We start from the raw sequence: 19,996 nt of genomic DNA, 5'->3' as shown, positions 1-19,996 counted from the left end.
AGTTATATATCAGTAATCAGTTCTTCATCATAGTGATTTCTGTTATAAAGATGAACCCTTACACAGATTTTGATATGTTCTATTATTTTGGGTCCATATAGCATGTTTTGTTTCTACACTTCTTCACAGTTACCCAGTTCCTTGTATGCTGACCTTTGCTATTGATATTTAGCCAAAATGTTAAGTGAATATGTCCTTGTTATTTTAATTTTCACATTTTTATTACAAAAAAAGTAATCTACATTTTCTTATCTTCGTTTTAGAAAATATTTTGTGCATGTCCAATATTTTTTTTAATTTCAGTCTTCTAAAAATCCATTCTCACAAGCTAAGTGACTATGCATATAAAATTAAGCAGTCTGCCTCCTGTTGGTGAGATAACATGTGTGTCCCATTCACTGGTAAATAATTTCAAAAGAAAATCATAACTACAGCAGTACTGAGCCCTTAAATGGTACTAGAATGCTTGACTAGCTAAAGGGACCTAGAACAGGGGAAGTTTGTGCAGGACATATGGCTTAAGTAGGAGAGCCACATCTCCATTTCTTTATAGTTTTTATTGGAAATAATTTTTTCATACAATATTCCATCATCTCCTCCCAAATCATACTAACCTCCTCAGCTATCGAACTCCATGCCTTCTTTCTCTCTTTTAGAAAACAGACCAAAAAAAAAAAAAGACAAAATGAACAAGCCAACAAAGGAAGAGAAACAAAACGCACACACACATGCACATGTGCACACAGGACCCAATTAGCAGTGATTGTGAAGAGACCAGCATCATTAAGGTGAAATCTTCTGGGAATAGTTTCCTCAGGGCTAATGCACAGAAGTTCCAGAGTTAAGTTGTACCTTCTTCTGGCCAAAACCTGGTCATGTGTAAGAGCCTCGGAGGTAGTGCTGCTTTTGAAGGCACCAAGGAGTCATGGAGACCAGCTGACGCATGGCACTGTGAGAAGCCAGAAGAAGCCCCCTGGTGACTGTTCAGCCTCAGTTAGCTGTTGAAGGCCCAGGATCGAAACATTCACTCAGAGAAGTTGGGCCTTGGCACCATAAAAAGTACCCAAGAGCAGATGTTGGCAAAAGTGCAGCCCAGCTGCAGTAGGAGACTCCAGAGTTCTGCAGCTCCCAGTGAAGCTGGCTTCACCCTCTAAGATGCATTGTCTATGCTGTGCAAGGCCTCTGGAGCCCAAAAGGATGTGACTGAATCTCAGACATTGGGCACTGAGTTAGTTGCAGTGCTAGAATTCATTTTTCTTTGTCCAGCTTGTCATTTTGCCCTTGGTTTTCTTCCCTCTTGGAATAAGAAAGTATTTAACTTGCTTTGATTTTACAGAAACCCATAGTTGAGAGAACAGGGAGTTATAAAGAGACATTGGATTCTTAGACAGACTTTGGATTTTAAAGAAATTTAACTTTTAAAACAGTCAACATTTTCACAGTCATTGGGGAGGGGAGTAAGAGGAAAATGGGAGGGAGGGAGGAATGGGAGGATACAAGGGATGGGATAACAATTGAGATATAATATGAATAAATTAATAAAATATATTTAAAAATAAATAAAATAAAATAGTCAAAATTTTTAAACTGCAAGTTTTAAGTTTTGAATATTTTATATCATTATAACTATTAATGTGATATCTGGGGTAAAAACATAAAAGGAAAAGTTGTTGTTAACTAGTATTGTATTGGTTCATCAAGTTGAGAAAGGGTCAATTGTCCTGACTCGTTCTTATATCAACTTGATACAAGCTAATTATCAGAAAGGAGGAAACCACCCCTGAGAAAATGCTTCCATAAGCTCCAGGCTATAGGGCATTTTCTGTTAGCAATTGATGTAGGAGGGTTTAGCCCTTTGTGGGTGGCGACACCGCAGGACAGATGGTCCTATGTGCTCTAAGAGAGCAGGCTAAGCAAGCCCATGAAGGAGAACAAGCCAGTAAACAGCAACCCTTCATGGCTCTGCATCACTTCCTGCCTCCAGGTTGCTACCCTAACTTCAGTGATGAGTTGTGATGTGGAAGCATAAGCCAAAGAAGCCCTGTCCTCCCCCAGTTGCTTTCTGATGATGGGTTCATCACAGTAGTCCCCTGAATAACACAGGCAGCACAGTTCATTTCTTTCTGCTTCATAAGTGTCAAACTGAAAAGTCATACAACTTTTCAAAATATGTTTAGCTGGAGAATAAGACTAAAAGTCCTGTCTTCCAAATTCAAAGCCAAAATGTTTTCATTTACAGCCTTAGAATTATTTGGACTTTTTTTCATCCAAAGGTAAATAAACATTTAAAATGATTGAGTGCATTTGATAAAATTATTCAATAAGATAATGAAGCTAGATGAATTTAAATAATTAAGCATCCAGACCTTGTTTCATTATCAGCATCTTGATATATGTAATCTATTGTAGCACATTTATAGTGACTTAAATATACCACCTAGCAGAAGAAGTAAATTATTGATCAGAGTACCACCTAGAGTAAAGGTCAAAAAAATGACTAGAGATAAAACTTCCCATTGATAAGAGATTCAAGAAACATTTGCTGTACACTGCTTATGGTGTCCTATGCTTCTAGCATTATAAGATTCTGTAGAGTTATTTTAAAAGTCACTAACATTTTGAGTATATGCGATCGCTAGCAACATTTCCAAAACTAACATCCATAATTTGTGTTTTTCTTTTAAGATCATATAAGATGCTTAGAGCATAGGACGAGCATAGGTGTCATCAACAATTATTTCCTACACATTTTCAGAAGGAATCATTAAAAATTAAATTTGCACAGCAAAACTGAGCTTGTATACCCAGCTAATAGGTTTGACAGCTTACATAGTATTGTCGGGAGAGAATGCTAGTCAGTAACTACATTTGGTCATAGCCTTCCGGGAAGGAGCTCTCCACTCGCTGTGGTTCCATAAATATTTCATGAGCCAACATAAAGTAATATGCTAATGGCAGGCTGCTTACCCAGGGAGCAGGTGCATGCAGTGTGTTTTCATCTCTGGTACACCTGTAATATGGGGTCAGGCATGGCATTCTGAATTGACTTTCTCTTTGCTTTCCCCATCACAGTCTCCCTTGAACCAAAAATGGTGAGTGAGAGTCATCATGAGGCCCTGGCCGCCCCACCAGTCACCACTGTTGCGACTGTTGTCCCACATAATGCCACGGAGCCAGCCAGTCCTGGGGAAGGAAAGGAAGATGCCTTTTCCAAGCTGAAGCAGAAGTTTATGAATGAACTGCATAAAATTCCATGTGAGTATACCGTTTTCATTAATAAAAGAAGACTGAACAGTCGTTAGAATCATTGGAAAATCAGCAGAACTTAATATGTTATTCTCCTTGGTGGTGCTCTTTGGTAGTATTCCAGTGATAAATGAAATGGTTAACTGTGCTTTATAAATGAAAGCACAGTTTATAGTGAAACTTTGTATGTTGGGCTTAGTGTAGGCTGGCCCTTCGTCTCCTGTTTCCCTGGTGACAGTAATGCCCGTCGGCTGTGTCCTCTGTAGCTGCCATTTGCACGATGGAATTGTTACATGGGAAAGACTGGATTAGCTGACACTTTCCCACTTCTACAAGTATGATTTTCTTTTCTTTGTTAATGTTTTAAAAACTTTTTTCTTTCATTAATTTGTTGATATTTCAAAAACTTTCACCTACTTTTAATGTTTTATTTGTCGCCAGGAAACACAAAGCCTACAGCTAAGCTTACTTGAGTAAATGTATCACTAAGTCTAATCAGTGGTATTTCATTTTTCAAATTTTATTTGTATATTTGATACTTGTATTATACACTATTTGGGGGATATAAATACTGTACATTGAATAAGTCTTACTAAGTACATGTGGGCACTACCTCACATAGAAGCAGTTTTTGCTGAGAACACTCAACATTTACTGTCTTAACATAGCTCAAAATTAGTACAGCCCAAGTTGTGCAGTAAATCTCTTGAGCTTACTTTCCTCTCTAAATCAAAGTTTGTATCTTTTGACCATCTCACTCACCTGCTTTTCAGCCTCTTAGCCCCAGGTCCTTTGACCTCCACATGTCCTCTGTGGCACACACACACACACACACACACACACACACACACACACACACACGTACAGAGAGAGAGAGAGACAGAAACAGAGACAAAGAAACAGAGACAGAGAGACAGAGAGAGACAGAGAATAATAAATAAAAATTTTAAATGTGGAGTATTTTCTTTCTTAGTGCTGTAAAAAGGATTCTTTTCTTGCCTCATCTTTGAGATAGTACATATAAATAACATTTATCTTTGTACATTAATGTGTCATTTACCTACTGAGTCCATTTGTTACTTCTAAAAGTTTGATCATGGGCTCTTTGGGTCTCTTTATATGATCGTGTCATTGGCAAACAAGAAATATTTTTTCTTCCTGTCCACTTTAGATGTCTTTTGTTTTTTTTTCTTGCCCTATTATTCTCACTAAGTCCTGCCATACTAAAATGCATGAAAGTATAAAGGTATCTTTGCTTTTTTCAATATAGAGAGGGCGTTTTTAAATAGTAACTCTGGGGCTGTCATGTTAAACCCTTCTCATAGTGAAGTAAAATTCTTCTATACCTAATTTGCTGACCACTTCTTATCCTGGAAAATATTCTATTATTTTGAAATACTTTTTCTTTTGAAATGATCATAGTGGTCTACCCTTTATCTTGTTACTGTGACCAATCACATTTATTAATTTACAAAGATTGAACTGTCCTTCCCTCCCTGGAATTAATCAAACCCATCACAGTGATGAGTTTTTATATGCCCCTGAACTCAGTTGTTCAGGAGAAGCCCTGGACCCAATTTCTATGACCCGGAATATTGACTGGCATGTAGTAGCTTTTTATTAATTTTTGATAGATTCTTTGGCCTTCATACCAATATGATGCTAGCCTCTTAAAATTGGCTCACAAGTAAATCCTTAATTAGAACAAGAGTGGCAGAACTTGATTTTCCATGTAGCAGAAGTCACAGCATATTGGTGCCTGAGGATGACTTGGATGAGCCCAATGAACTAAAATGTGTTGCTTAAGAAAAGAAGATACATAAGCTATTGGAATGTTCCAGATGAAGGTTAACATTATGAAAAGGCATCAGTAAGATCTTCCCATGCCTTGAAGATTAGAAGTGTGTTGATTATACACACTAGTCACAAATTCAGCTTCATCTGAAGCTTGCTGTCACAGAGTTGGTGGTGATTACTTTTCTCAGCAGGAAGCCCCATAAGGGAAGGGATGGAAATCGAGAGACGGTCCAGTGGCTCAAGCCCTTAAGAAAGAACAAAATCTCTTTTTTTGCTCTATTGCCTAGCTAATGGACTGTTCCAAAATTTGAAGTGCTTTTAACATAACTTTGAGGTTAGAAATTCCAAATATGTATATTAGATATAAACTCTGGCTTAAATAATATTTTATCAAAATAGGTGCCATAAAAGAAACATATTATAGGATATCAGGGAAATCCATGAAAGAAGCAATGAGATACATCCCCTGCCTCGTGTATAACTGTCTCCTCCCGAAGAGTATGAGACATATAGCAAGTCTGTTAATCATCGAAATGAAGTGTGCTCCCAGTTAGTGTTGTAACTCATTCCTCACAATGTCATCCTCCTACTTAGGGTTTATCCAACCACAGAAAGTACAACTGCAATCCCCTTGGACTCATCCATCGTTGTGAGCACTTCCTCTTGCTCTTTTTCTCACTATATCATTTAGCACCATCGACAACAGCATGTATTACTTATTACTTGGTTTTTAATTATTCTGGATAATCTAAAAATAATAAAGTTCTGTGAGGAAAGTAACTTATATATGTTTTATGAGTAGTTATGTCATTCGTAATGACTGGTACATAGAAGGCTCTCAACATATGTTTATCAATAAATGAATGAATATCAATTCAACTTATGTCCTATACATTCCCTCTTAGATTCTGTAGCCTTAAGATACTAACAAATTAAAACACGGCTTTTATCAATATTAAATTTCCACTTCTGTTCTTACCTATGTCATGCACTTTTAGAAGGTAAAATATTTCCATCTTTATGATATTCCCTGCTTCTTTCTCAGAGATTCAGCCATTACATTTTTTTCTCCTTTCTGTTCATCAGTAGAAAAAATAACCAACTGGAAGTAAATTGCATAGGAAACCCCTTGTCTGGGTCTCTTGGCTTAGCTGATCTTTCTGTTCCCCACGATATTCCCTAGTCTCTGTCCCTTTTAGGTGCTGGGAATGACATCAGATATCCATGTCTTCCTCCAAAAGGGTTTGCTGTTGTCCTGTCACTCACAAGACTAGAAACAAGAGGATTCCCCTAAAGCCCATGCAAAGCATTATGTTGTTAGTGGTTCCTTTCGTATTATAAAATAAAACAAGTAAATATCTAAAATATTTTAAAAGTAAATAGGTTTTAGAAAAATGATGGTCTTAATACAGTCGTGCAGTTTTATTAAAAATATCTACAAGTAAATACGCTACATTTTCATTTTAATCTGTCAAAACTTTTACTGCCTGTGTAATTGGAATTTCTAATGGGATTTTTCAGACAGGAAGCAACACTGAGCAAGATAAAATATGTCCCTAAACTCAAATTCCTTCAGGGGCATATGCTATATAAAGGTTATCAGTTTTGACTTGGCATAACACAATAAGATGCTAATGACAGGTAACAAATTAGAATATTAATCGATTTTGGTCTCTGGCCTAAATCTTGGCTATCTGGCAGATGTGGTTTTTGCAAAATTGATAGCAAACAGCTTTAGTCTGTCACTTGAAATTCCCACTTGTAAGATGAGAGGTGTCACAACAGCAAGGAGTGCGCATGTCATTCGGCAGGTAACCTACACAGTCCAGTGTGGAGCATATGCAAGCCAAATTGCCTGATGATATCATCCTTAACACCATGGGGCTTATATTTACACAGAGAGAGGGGGGGGAAGGAAATGGTCAATTCTCTGAGCATTTTTATCTTTCAATTCATTCTGCATACTGTTATCTGAATGAAGCAGACAAGGATTTCCAGAATGCTTCTTTATTTTTTTCAACTTTGATTTTAATGTGACTGAGGCCATGGTTGGTTTGTAAAGCATGAACTCCTGTCATCCAAATAGCTACGATTAAGGTTTTGATATTCATGAGCTTCTTGAAGTAGAGTGCACCTTTCCTTCTGTACAGCAAAATGCCCAGATCCTCACTCTCGGCCCACAATAAGACGTTGAAGGATAGTTATGTTACTGGTGCAGAAATGTTTGGGGATAAATACTTTGATACAGGAATGAATGCAATTTATGGGCACAGGCTGCAGGAATCCAAATCCTTTATCTACAGCACAGTGTCTAGGTGACCTTGGGCATATTAATTAGTCTTTTTGATGCATCCATTCCCTCCTGTTACACAGATAGGATGTTAAGTAGTGTTCTCATGACTAATTTGGGAGGGGGGGGTAAAGGCATCTACATGTACAGAGTGTAGCGGGGTGTCTAGCACCAAAAAAGCACACGTTAAATGTTAGCTATTATTATATTCACACTGTCGTTTTCACAAGCTTCTCTTTCTATTTTAGAAAAGCCCTCTATTTAGGTCAGTCCCCCAAACTGAGAAAGTTCCAGAAACTTTGCGGCTAAATATATGTGCTTTGTGCTCTTGAAGCCCCTTTCTCTGGGGGGTCTGTTCCAGGGAAGATGGAGGATTTCCATTTGGCCCTGCATTACTTTTCTGCTGACCTTGCCTTTTCTCTCCCCGCTTAGCCTACTATGTGCCTGCACATCACATAGCAGAAAGCGCACTTCAGATTTACATATATCATGAGCGCTAAAGGAACGCCAGCGAGCTTGCTCCATGGTCTAAAAGCTGCTCCCCCTGACCTTACCTTCGTCAAACTATTTTTCTGTTGTTCTTCTTTCACATCTCCACTAGAGTGAAAAAACATAAGCTCGACCCTGCCTTCTCCTCACGCCCCGTGACAATCCAGGGCCATCTGCTCTGATTTCTATCTTGGGGCACCATGAAGACTGTCTTCTTTAAACTCAGCTTGAGGGTACGTCTTAATACTGTGAGAGCTATTATCAAACATCATGAAGTCAGATATTTCTGCGCGTTATCTCGTATTGGCCTTCATTGCCTGACAACTTCTGGATCCATCCTCCTTTGCTCATCTTTCTTCTCCGCACTCCTGACTGTCCAGCCAGGATCCTGGCTGACCCTGGTTTGTCATTACCATTCCTTTCGGAAGTGACGCCCTGTTTTCACCTTGAGCCCACTTCCATTCTTAGTCTACAAACTTGCTATGGGAAGTCTTATACCAATAAGAACTCTGACTGTGATCCTGGCCAGTCAGTTCTCCCCGTGAGTTCTCTGCCTGAATTGCACTGCTTTGAACACTTTTTCCTGAAATATCTCAAGCCCAGCGAGTGTTTCCCCTTGTGATTTTATCTTTTCTGGACTCCCTCTGGCCTTGATATATTAGTTTATCATTCAGGATCCAGCTAACTTGCCACAAGCAGGATGAGAAATCCCTTATCTCAATAGCAGGACTGTATGCGCCTTCCTCACTTTAAATCTCTTCCTTCTGATACCTCAGCTGTCACGGTTCTCTCTCTGCGGGGGCTTCTGCTTGCTTCCCCAGGGACAGGCAGTTCCCCAGGCCCAGGGACAATGACTCACATGTCTTTGTTTGTCCTGTACGTGGAAAATGGGTCTAACAACAGAGGTGTGGTGTACCTGGGATCAGTGCAGTGCCGTATTGAGGATATGACCAAGAAATCTCTCCCTCTCAAAAAAAAAAAAGAAAAGAAAGAAAGAAAGAAAGAAAGAAAAAAGAAAAAGAAAAGAAAAGAAAAAGAAAAGTAGCATGGAGTTGTTTTGTTCAAGACTAAACCAATTTCTGCTAGAAACAGACTGTAGACGAGGTGTTTTAAAACGTAACCCTATTCTAAGCAGTGTGGTCCTTATCCTTTGCAGAAACTGAACCCTGAAAATAAATTTCAAACCTTTTAAGCCAAGGGTCCTTTTCAAATGAGGTATTACATGAACACTGAAAAGTAAAATATGGATAAAGCAAGACTCGCCTACGATTACAGTTCGGGATGTCTTCCTCACTCGGCCTTCCGTGTTACAGCAGCAGGTGCAGTGACAGCTTGCTGTAGAGCACGCTGTGGAAGAGGTGAGCTGCAAACTCAGGAAGTAGATAATCAGTAACTAAACAGCTGGTGACAGTGGAGAGAGGGAAATATAAGCAGGTGCACATCAGTGAAGCAAAGTGCAGTCAGAGAACTTGGTTTTCCCTCATGCGGCTGCATAGTGACATAATGACATTGCCCTATGTCAGTGTCAGGGACACTAATGTTAATGTCAAGACGTTGATTGCAAGAAACAGATGAAGGGAACAGTGATCGGTGGCCGGTGAGGAGCACGAATTCCTTTACTGATGATCAAGCTTACTGAGCAGTCAGCACGCCCATCATGTGTGCTGTGCACACGGGAGTCGCCAATAAGCCTTGTGAAAACCGGCAAATAAGAACAATTGCTATTCCCATTGTATGCATAAGAAATCAGAGGCTTTTGTAGATACAGAAGTTGTCCACATGGTTCTTCAGGCTGGAGAGTCTGGGTGTGGAGGGGCATTCAGGGGATATTTCCCGCTTTATGTTCGACCTTATGGCTATATCACAGGGCCTTCACATCCCCTCCGCCACTGCTTACTACAACAAAAGACTGGAAACTAATAGTAAACTGTGCACCTGTTCTAGAACAGTTACATTTTGATTATATTGTAAACGATTGGATACCTGGAATGTGATTTTAATATAATTCAGTTTCTTCCTGCATCGCCCAACTTGATAAGAGAAGTATTTTATTTCATTCAGTTCTGTGGTGTTTCTCCTGGTCTTTCTTTACTAAGCTACACTGCCATGCCACTCACCTGTTTACATTTAAAGTGATATGCTCTGTAAATTAACTTGCTACATGGGTCAACTTCCAGCATCATCTGTTGACACATTTCTTCTTAAACTTCAGAGAGGCGCAGCTAAAATGCTGTGTGAAGTTATTACTAACTTCTACGAAATAGAAAATCTGAAAGAAAAAAGGTTCAATTCTGATGAGTGCTATTGTCAGAGAAAGGACTTTGCATACGGACTTCACCAGGACAGTGCTGAGGGGTCTACAGGAGACACTGACACGTGGAGAGAGGGTTACAGCTCCTCACAAGCACAGGCCGGGCAGCTGCACCGTCCTTCAGCTGAAATAGCCTTCATTTTAGTTTAGCTAATTCCACCCTCTTAAGTTGTCAGTTTACCTCACTTCTAATTTAAAAATACTAGAAAGATACATAGTTTGTATGTATGTATGTATGTATGTATGTATGTATGTATGTATACATGTACGTATGTATGAGTGTATGCATTTTCCCCCTTTCTGCCTTTCTCACTTCCTGCCTCCTTTTTTCCTCTATCCCCTCTAAGAGAGAGAGAGAAAGAGAGAGAGAGAGAGAGAGAGAGTGTGTGTGTGTGTGTATGTACAGTTACCCCACCTTAAAATTTTAATCAAAATAGTCTAGTTCACCTGATGCAACAGTTCTTAAAACAGTTTGCACTGCCCCCCACAGGATTCAATGAGTATTGGTTGGACTATTTTTAGTGTGCTGCTAAGCTTGGTATAGGGACAGGACCTGGCACTTACAGGATGCGCAAAGCCAAGAACCTACTCATCTTTCAATATTTGCCACACATCTGCATGACACAAAAATTTCAAAATCCAGATAGGACATGCATGTAAAAGGAAGCTTTATAACTATGTGACTTAGAACTATTTACAGGTGTGTGTTTGTATGTGTGTGTGTAAGATGGTTTTGTTTGTCTCTCAAATATATGTACAGTTTGATTTTTCTTATAATATTTATCAAATGTCTACTCTTTGGGTTTTATTCCTGGTTAAAAATGATCTTTTGAGAGTCTTCTCTAAAATTCAGTGGCCTCTCTAGGAGTTGCAGGTATTTCATTATCAATGTGTTTTCTAGTGTAGTTACCAAAGATTTCTTTATACTATTTTGGTAAATTATTACAAGTCATTTTATTGTAAATCAGAGCCTTATTTCTCCTTTATAATTAATACATCTCATTGGTTTTTAAATAATATATGTAAGCATTTTATATTATCTGTTCACCTTGTGAGACAGAAAACTATTTTAAAATATTTGTTACAAACTGTAGTGTTGTCGCTAATACTGAATTTAAGCAAGTGTACAACACAGTTCTCACACTATTCTGGGGTCTGGGTGGCAACGTAAGCTAACCACACGCTCCTGGGATTGCATTTCAGGAAGGATTTTTAAATGTCCTTGTGGTTTCCTTCAGGAATCCTGTTATGCAGAAAAATCCCCCCAAGCAACTCACTCCTTTAGAATGAACAAGTGTTAAGGGATTCTATAAACTTCCACAGCATAGGTGATGAGAAGTAACTGTAAGCGCATAAAGCCACCAAGTGAATTAAGATCCAAGCTAAGTTCCTGGGGCTTATTTCACTAGATTTTATTGGCATCTTGAGGATATTAAGTAAGCCCAAAGAAAGAAAATAAGGGATATGAATGACACCGTCCATGTCTTGATATTTAATACAGCTCAAGAACTACCTTTCTGGCGTATTTTCCCAGGAGACAGAGACATTTTTAATAGCTCTAAAGTCAATTCCTTACCACATAACAGAGTATAAGACACAGGTTGTCATTAACTGAAGCCTGGCTACAGAAGCAGATCCAAAAAGCCGGGCCCAGATATAGTAACCGGATCCTGCTGTTCTGCTCACTCTTAAGACATGTAGATCCTTTACTGTATGGCTGACTATCAGGTTTGCGCCAGTTTCTGCTGCCTTCAATAAGGAAATAGAGCAGAAACCACAGGAAAATTATGTGGCGGCCAGTTGCATTCCAGCACTTGGCTTCATTTTTCTTTTGTTTTGGTTTTCACTTAAGAGAATATTATAATAAAGGGGCTGAGAGTTGGTACCTGCTGAGTCCATGTTCCTCCCCTGTGTGCCTTTTGGATGAGCCTAGGGAGCTTTGAAGTAAAGAATAAGAAGAAACTGAGTCATTTAAAGATTTCTTCACCAAGCAACACTTTAATTGAAACTGCTGCCCTGGAGAAATTATGAAACCATTTGCACTCTCCTACTTTTTATCTTATCGTTATCCTGCACACATGTGCACACACACACACACACGTATGCATGCACACACTCATATGCACACATATACATACTGAAAGAGTAGAAATATATAGAATACAAAATACTGGAAACATATGGAACTGATAAATATGCTATTACCTGAAAGCAAATATACGTGTCCACAGTCTTTTTACTACTATAATTGACAGGGTTCTATGGTTCAGTGCTTTGGAAGTCAATTGTTATTATAATTTCATTTTTGTAAGGACGTAGACTGGTTCTTTCATGTAAAGGAACCACAGTAGTGCATAAAAACCATTTCTGTCATAATTTTGTAATTGTGTTCCCTAAAGTCTTTGGAAAATTTCAATGGCCTAGATGGTATTTCAAGTGCTGTTAATCACTGAGAGACTAGCCCAGTAGGAGTAGACAGAAAAGTCAAGGTGTGGCTTGCCCGGACGCGACACTGTGAAGTGAGCTGGTTTTTAGTGTGAGTTGATCTGTCATGATTCAAAACCCTCCCTCTGGCTTTATTTGTGTATGACCTTGGGCAAATAATTTAATTTGCATGTCAAATAAGACTAGAGTTGTAATGCCTTCTACTATATAAATGTGAGCAACTAAGAATTAATATTCATCAAGGGGTATAAATAATATTAGTAATATAACACTGACTACATCTTAAAATGCTTCTATTCCTATTGTTTGTTTACATGGTGTGTTACCATATACCTATGCTTCGTGTGTCACGTCAGGTTAACTAAGGCCAAGCAAGCCATTTTACTATGTTTTGGGCCTCTGTTCTGTCTTCACTCCATTTTCAGAGGGACTTCCACACTAAATCACAGCATCTTAGCTAGACACCTACAGCTTGTGGACCAGAATGGATAAAACATCCTCATCTGCTCCAGGCTCATCTCCTGCTAGTCGCTCACGCAATTGGCTCTGGCAGGACGGGCTCCCCTTCAGCTTTTGTTTATCATCCACAGTGCTTCATGTGTCCAGTCTTCATGCACACACCTCTGCCTCAGCCGAAATGCTGCTTGCCTCTGCTTGCCTCTGGCTCCTCTCACCTTTCTGAGGTCTATGCTATTTCAAGGTGTTCCTATACCATCACCCCTAAATTCCCAGTCTTCTACTGATCACCACCTCTTGCTCTGAAGTAAATACAAGCTTGTATATGCCTGTTGTTTTTATCCTTTACTTAGCTGTTCATGTCTGCGAATACTGTGCAGTCTGTATGGTGGAGATGCTCTCTCTTCATCTGTTTCTCCAGTCCCAGCACAAATCAGGCTCACAGGAGGCAGGATTATTATTCCTCTTTAGTTCAGAGGAGCCTGATAATTCCATTGAGTCATCAAGAAAATGACTTAGAAGAAGAAGCCTATGGAAAAGGCTTCGAGAGACATAGAAAGAATGGTGACATTCGCCTTTATGTTGGAACAGAGTTGGGCAGCCTTCCAGAAGCATGGCTTTGCCCTTGTCCATCTTGACTTTTGTTTCCCTCCTTTTCTTTCTGCAGTCTTTATTCTTGACCTTTCTTTAGTACTGTCACCTTCTGTTCTGTTTTCTTTCCTACTTGTCTGTACTACCTAAACATATCCCTTCTTTGTTTTATTATTTCGAGCCTGGTGACAGTCTGTCTGATGCAGTTGATAAGCAGGCAGGCCCTAAATTGGCCCTCTGGGTACATACGCCTCTCCATACATACTTTTCTTAAAGTAGAGGTCTGGGATACACTACTGATTTCCTCTCTTAGTTTTTTAAGGGAAAAAAAGGGGGGGGGGACTTTATTAGAATGCCAAGCAAGCTGGATACCCTCATTTCATATGACAACTGTTGTATAACACCGCCCTGTTTCCTGTGCTTTCATGGGGAGAATTGAAGGGACACCTCAAATGTTGCAGTGGCCCTTCCTGCAGCGGGCACTTTGCTTTGTGAGGTTTGCTTTGGTGAGTAGCTGTTTACAATGACCTTGCTCAGGTTTCGCAGTCTCCTCCATCAGGCACACAAAGCACAGCTTCCGAGGCCCGTGCTGCTGTCATCGCTGATAACGCCGCAGCAGTGGTTATCATTTGGAGTGGTGCTTCAGCCTGGCCTTGCCTGCCATCTCCTGCCCACGCTGATTGGAACTGTTCCACATCACCTCACCTTTCAGGGCTGCTGTCATCCATCCACTTTTCTTCCTGCTAACACAGTGTTAATGCGCTTTAACTGGCTGCCTTCCAGGGCCTCATCCGTGGTGAATCTGTTTTGCTATTTTGCATTAAGTAGTCTTAAGCTATAACACTAGTGCTTCTGATGGAAAGACAAGTACCTCCACAAGGGTCTGAGCTTAATAGTCATTCTAAAAGCTGAGCACCACGTGATTTCACTGGTGCATCCATTAGGAGAAGCATGTGGACCATTTCTACAGCCCATTCCGCTGTTTATAGCTTCAGCTAAGGACAGCTACACTTTGCCGCTTCTTGGATGAATTCACATGGATATTCACTCAACCAAGGACAGTCAGGCCATTCATAAAGGCAGCCTGCCTCCATGTGCTTTGATTTTATTGATACGTTATTGGCTTCTAAGCTACTATCCCAGGGGTTCTCAACCCATGGGTCACCACCTATGGGTGAACACACTTTGGTGGTCAGTGAGCCTTTCACAGGGTCACATATCAGATACCCTGCATACCAGACATTTACAATTCATAACAGTAGCAACAGTTGAGTTATGAAGTAGAATGACATCATTTTATGATTGGGGTCACCACAACATGAGGAACTATATCAAATTAGAGGGCTGCAGCATTAGGAAGGGTGAAAGCCATGCACTAGTCTCTCTCTTCTATGCTATCTGAACTTACTATCCATTCCTCTTTCTCTTCTAATTGTAGGCAGGAAGGTTATCTCCAAAGATGTACCTTAGGCATTCTTCTGTCTCTACGACTCCTCCATCTTTTCAGGGTTTACAATACGATTTCATGTGATTCACTTTCAAAACTTAATCCCCAGCCTTTATACCTCTATTGAATTTCTTGCTCTCCTTAATTCTATTGAAGAATAGTTTGCAAACAGTTAAGTTGCCTGCCCCACACATGCATAATTCTGTATATTTCACACCTGCATACAATGTAATTATCACTCTAAAAAATGCTCCTAGCAACTTTCCAGCGATTCCTGCCCTAGCACCTCTAGCCTTAGACACTAGTTGATATTTCTATCACTATCAATTGGTCACAAATCATTCCATAGTTTGTTAGCATGGAAGTATACAATGTGTAGTCTGTGTATCTTTTGTCTCTCATTTGTGTGATGTTTTTCAGATTGTTGTTGTTCACACAATTGCCTAGTTCATTCCTTTTTATTATTTGTAAGCAGTAGTCTGCTATTGAATATACAGAAAAGTCATCCAGCATTTTCTTAGACAGATATCTCTTGATGGATATTTAAAGCATTTCCAGTTTGGGACTCTGAATAGTGTAGGTGCTTTACTTGTATGCATCTTTAGGTGGATGAATGCTTGCTTCTACTCTCTTGGGGAATATCTAGATATGGAATTGCTGGCCAGGCATGATGGTGTGCACCTTCTGGTCTGTCCCAGCATTCCCAAGACAGAGGTCTCTTTTAATTCAAGGACAGCCTGGTCTACATATTGAGTTCCAGGCTAGCCAGAACTACATAGTGATAAAGTGACTTCTAATACTGTTGTAATGTTTTTCCCCACTAGTAAAGTATGATACTCACCAACACTTGGAATTGTTAGTCTTCTTCATTTAACCACTCTAACTATTGTTTAGAATATATCTGGTGGCTTTAATTTCCTAAATGAAAAAGAAAAGAAAAAGAAAATAAAGGAGGAACATGCCTGTTTCTATGTATGGTGGAGGAGAAAGTTTATTGTAGATAAAAGAGAGACAGAGCTAGAGACATGAACATCTGAGAGAGTCCAGAGGAGACATGTCCCTGAGCCATGTGAGGGGACGGCATAGCGGGGAGGGGGGGCCAGGTAGGTATAGCAGCCAGGAGGCCCAAAAGAGTTGACAAAAGAAACCAGGTAACTAAGATGTTTGGAGTATATATGGAAAGGACAGTGGGGGGCAGGGCATCCCAGTCCCTGGTCTGAAGAAGGTTAGAGTAGGGGCAGAGTATGCCAGCCTAGAGGGCCCCATAACAGGTCAGAACTGAGGGCTGCAGGGAGAACCTGGCGACCAGTGTCCACTTTTGATATATTAAAGAGGCACCTCAGTATTTTGTTCCAAGTTTGAGGCCTAATATTTATAATCTCCTGATAACTCCAAATGGAATGTGACCTAACCTAAATGTAAAAGTTAAAACTGGAAAACTTTGAGAAGTAAAAATAAGGGCTTTGCTGACTTTGATGTATGAAAACATCCTGTTGGAAGGATCCCAAAGCCTTGACTACTTGATGGACTGTTTTGCTTTATCAAAAGCAAAAATTTGAGATTTTAAAAATATAATAGAAAATGTGAAAATAAGTCATAGACTGGTGCAGAATATCCAAAGGACATAAATGTGACAAGGAGTTTTTTCAGAATTTATTTTTTTTTTAATTTACAACCCAGTAGGTAACTGAGAAATATATTTGAATAGACAGTGAATCAAGGCATGAAAGGATGACATGTGAATAAAAATACAAAATATAACAAATAATTCTTAAAGTTCTCCTTTAGGTCCATCCCTGCTTAGAATTCAGCATATGAGAAACGCACATTTCTTCGACAACACAGACATGTCATTCCCCTGCACTAAAGCTCAGAAGCATGACGTCATCGGTTAGTCTTCCTTCTGTGCATCCACACGCTCCAGTCAGTCAGCCAGCCACCCTGCCACGCTCTCTACTTCCTCTCTTCTCTGTGCTCCCAGTGACAGTGCTCTCGTCTGGGACCTTGTGTATATTATAATTATTAGAGTCCACTACAAGATCTCAGCCATTTTCCACACATCCGTGGACAGTCCACTGAACGTAGGTTCTCCATATGATTCTTGTTGCTGAGGCTCAGAGCACACAAGTTCCTCTGAGTTTTCAACTCCTTTACTTGGCAAGCCTCTCTTAATCTTGGCACAGCCCACCTTTCCAAAACTGTTGTCATCTCAGTACTATGAGATGCTTCTAAATACTAGATGTATGCTTCTAATTCCTGTTCTTTTGCCTTGGTTCATGGTCTGCACGCAGTAGAAATGTCATTGCTCTTTCTGTGCATAGGCATTTGCCTCCATGCTAAAAGAACCAGGCTGCTTAAAATACTGGCTCATGTATACATCATCTTTCGATTTCCAGTAGTATGCATGAGTACACTTACCTCTGTTGAGCAAGCCTCATGCTATCTTGCTTATTAGACTTTGTGAGAAATTTCTGACCAGTTATTCCATACTTCATATTAAACACCGCATGCCTGAATTAGTAAGACATCAATTTATGTGTGTATGTGTGTGTCACAGGTGCACATCTATTGGGGAGTACAAAAAAGGAGACACTGTGCTATGTAGTTTTCCTCATTTCTGCCACCAAATAGCTGACAAGATGCAACTAAAGGAGGGAAAGGTTTGTTTTGGTCCATATGGTCGAGGGGGCAAAGTCTGTCAGGAGAAAGAAGACAAAGCAGCAAGAGTTGGAGGCAGCTGGTCACATTGTATCCCCTATTCAAGAAGGGAAAAGAAAACAGGAAGGGGCAGCCTAGAAAACCTCAAGGCCCGCCTATAGTGAGCCACTTGTACAGCAGGGCTTCACCTCTTAAAGGATCCCACACCTTTCCAGTCACCCACTGAGGGCCAAGTGTTCACATACAAACCTAGAGGGGACATTTCACATTCAAACTGCCAGTCACTGTGATCTAATAAACGTTAGATCTGCATGGGCATGGGGAAAATAGGGTGCATGCTGAAACGTGTGTGAGATCTGAGGAAGGCTTCTCACAGAGCACTGGAAACTTGCTTCAACCAGGCTAAGGAAATTTAGACTTTGGTGACCCAAAGGGATTCAGGAGCCAGTCAAGATAAGCAAGAAGCAGTAGAATTATCCTCTTGTTTGGGGAGTATCAGCTTGGCAGCAGTGTGTGGGAAGGTTAGATGGGGAAGGAAAACCAGAGAGAGGGCCATGCAGGCGCACAGCACTTGAAGGGACCCTGGAGGAGGCCTAAAATTGCTAGTGGGAAGAAAGCACATATGTGACAGACTCCGGGAGTGTGCTGCTGACAGGCAGCGTGACTGGTGCTAAAGGTGTGAAAGGAAGAGAAAATGAAGCTCATTACAGAGATGCTTAATAAGAATCCTTTCCGGGGCCTAGGAAAAGTAGGGAATGCAAGAAGAATGCAGAAGTAGATGCTGAGACTTGGAACTTGACTCTATATGAGTTCAGCTCCCGTAAGTGGATTCATGTCATTTGCAAGCCCATATGTGAGAGCCAAAAAACAAAAGCATCAGAAATAAATTCTTAGATTATCAGCCTCACAGATACTTAGACAGGCTGATGACGAGATAAATGAGGGCTGTGAGGAAGGAATGGTAGAGTGATGGCGAAGCTGAATGAAAGAGACTTCTGAGGAAAAACAGTCAATTTGATTCTAAGGAAGTTGACCGGAAGGTGTGGCATGAAGTTTACTTTTTAAAAAAATAGCAACTGATTCAGTCTACCTTTGATGTGTTTCACGTTTAGAAGAAGAGAAGCAATAGTCATTGTTGGGATCACCCACATTTTCTGAGTACTAGGTACAGGTCCTTGTCTCTATATTGAATTTTAATTTGACTAATTATCACTTGCATATATTAGTTCAATTTTAGAGTGGAGTAAAGAGTCTTAAAGACAGCAGAATAAGTGCTAGTACACAGAGAAGGAAGCACGCTGCCTTGAGTACACAACATACAAAGGAGGAAGAGCTAATACAGTGAAAGGAGAGGAGGGAGGAGAGAGGCCGCCTTTGCACTGCCCCCCCTGGAACCTGAGAGGTTTTACATGAGCAGAGAACTAGCAGGAAGTCACCTCACACTGACCAACCTGAGTCCTGAGCACCATTACAGAAAACTGCGCTTAGAAGTGAGACTAATGCGGGTGGACTACACTCAGGGGTGTAGTTAGGAAGGGAAAAGAAAAAAGCTTGACTCTGAGTTTTAAGAAATTATAATATTTTGTTGAATTGGTCGTGATGTATTCTGAAAACCAAAACTCTTTCTGTGGGATTTTAAGGATAGAATGCTGGCCAAGTTACCTTTTTTTTTTCCATGAGAAGTAAGCCTACCGGCGGGGCAAGTGCTGCAAATAGATCACAGGAGATTATGCCTAAGAAAAGTCCAGTAGATACAGAACTCTTTAGTGACCTTGGAAACCCTTGTTTCCTTGGAGAGCTAGAGTGAGGAGTTGATTGACAGGGTGTGGGGGAGGGGCTAGGAAGTGAAAGGTACAGTGAGAAAATAAAGGCGGTAAGCATGACCCATTCTCTCCCACATGAGTACAAGAATTATAGCCCACGCTCGGAGACAGAGAAATCCAACTGGTGTTGACATAGGGAATAGAATATGCCGTAGAAGGAAGTAGATCACCACTTCCATAGACAGAAGCCATTTTCCTGCCACCCATATTCCCATCCTAGTGTTTTACCCATGAATTCCTGTACTTTTTGCAACAGAATTCACTTGTTCACCTGGGATGCAGAAGTGATGGTAGTTCTTCAGTGCGCTGAGTGTGAGAGATCCTCTCTGATTCAAACACGTGGCATGTTAGCTTTGACTACAGGGTGTGGCAAAGACTAAGTAGCAACGTACGTTTACTGTCTTTCTCGCTTTCTTGATCATAGCCTCCATTCCTTTGGATTC

At 40.3% G+C, this 19,996-nt stretch overlaps 1 protein-coding gene and 1 long non-coding RNA gene across 7 annotated transcripts in view; one reads left to right on the top strand and one right to left on the bottom strand.

Annotated features, from left to right (window-relative positions):
- The window catches only part of SYT1 (synaptotagmin 1), a 527,282-nt gene that overhangs the window by 322,602 nt on the left and 184,684 nt on the right, over positions 1-19,996 (top strand). For all 6 annotated transcript variants that reach the window (XM_084796605.1, XM_084796607.1, XM_084796608.1 and 3 more), the window contains one exon: positions 3,073-3,255. In XM_084796605.1, the coding sequence (XP_084652731.1) occupies positions 3,090-3,255 (166 nt within the window). In that variant the 5' untranslated portion in view covers positions 3,073-3,089. The remainder of the gene's footprint in view (positions 1-3,072; positions 3,256-19,996) is intronic.
- On the bottom strand, positions 11,335-19,659 carry LOC311605785. Its single transcript, XR_014782087.1, has 4 exons — positions 17,491-19,659; positions 15,914-15,990; positions 12,020-12,070; positions 11,335-11,882 (listed from the first exon to the last, which is right to left on the bottom strand). It is a non-coding gene; the product is annotated as an uncharacterized lncRNA (long non-coding RNA).

Source organism: Acomys minous (assembly GCF_964271855.1).
Source record: "Acomys minous genome assembly, chromosome: 9".
Taxonomy (NCBI): Eukaryota; Metazoa; Chordata; class Mammalia; order Rodentia; family Muridae; genus Acomys; species Acomys minous.
Note: the sequence above shows the minus strand (reverse complement) of the source record. Positions and strands in the feature narration are given on the sequence as shown.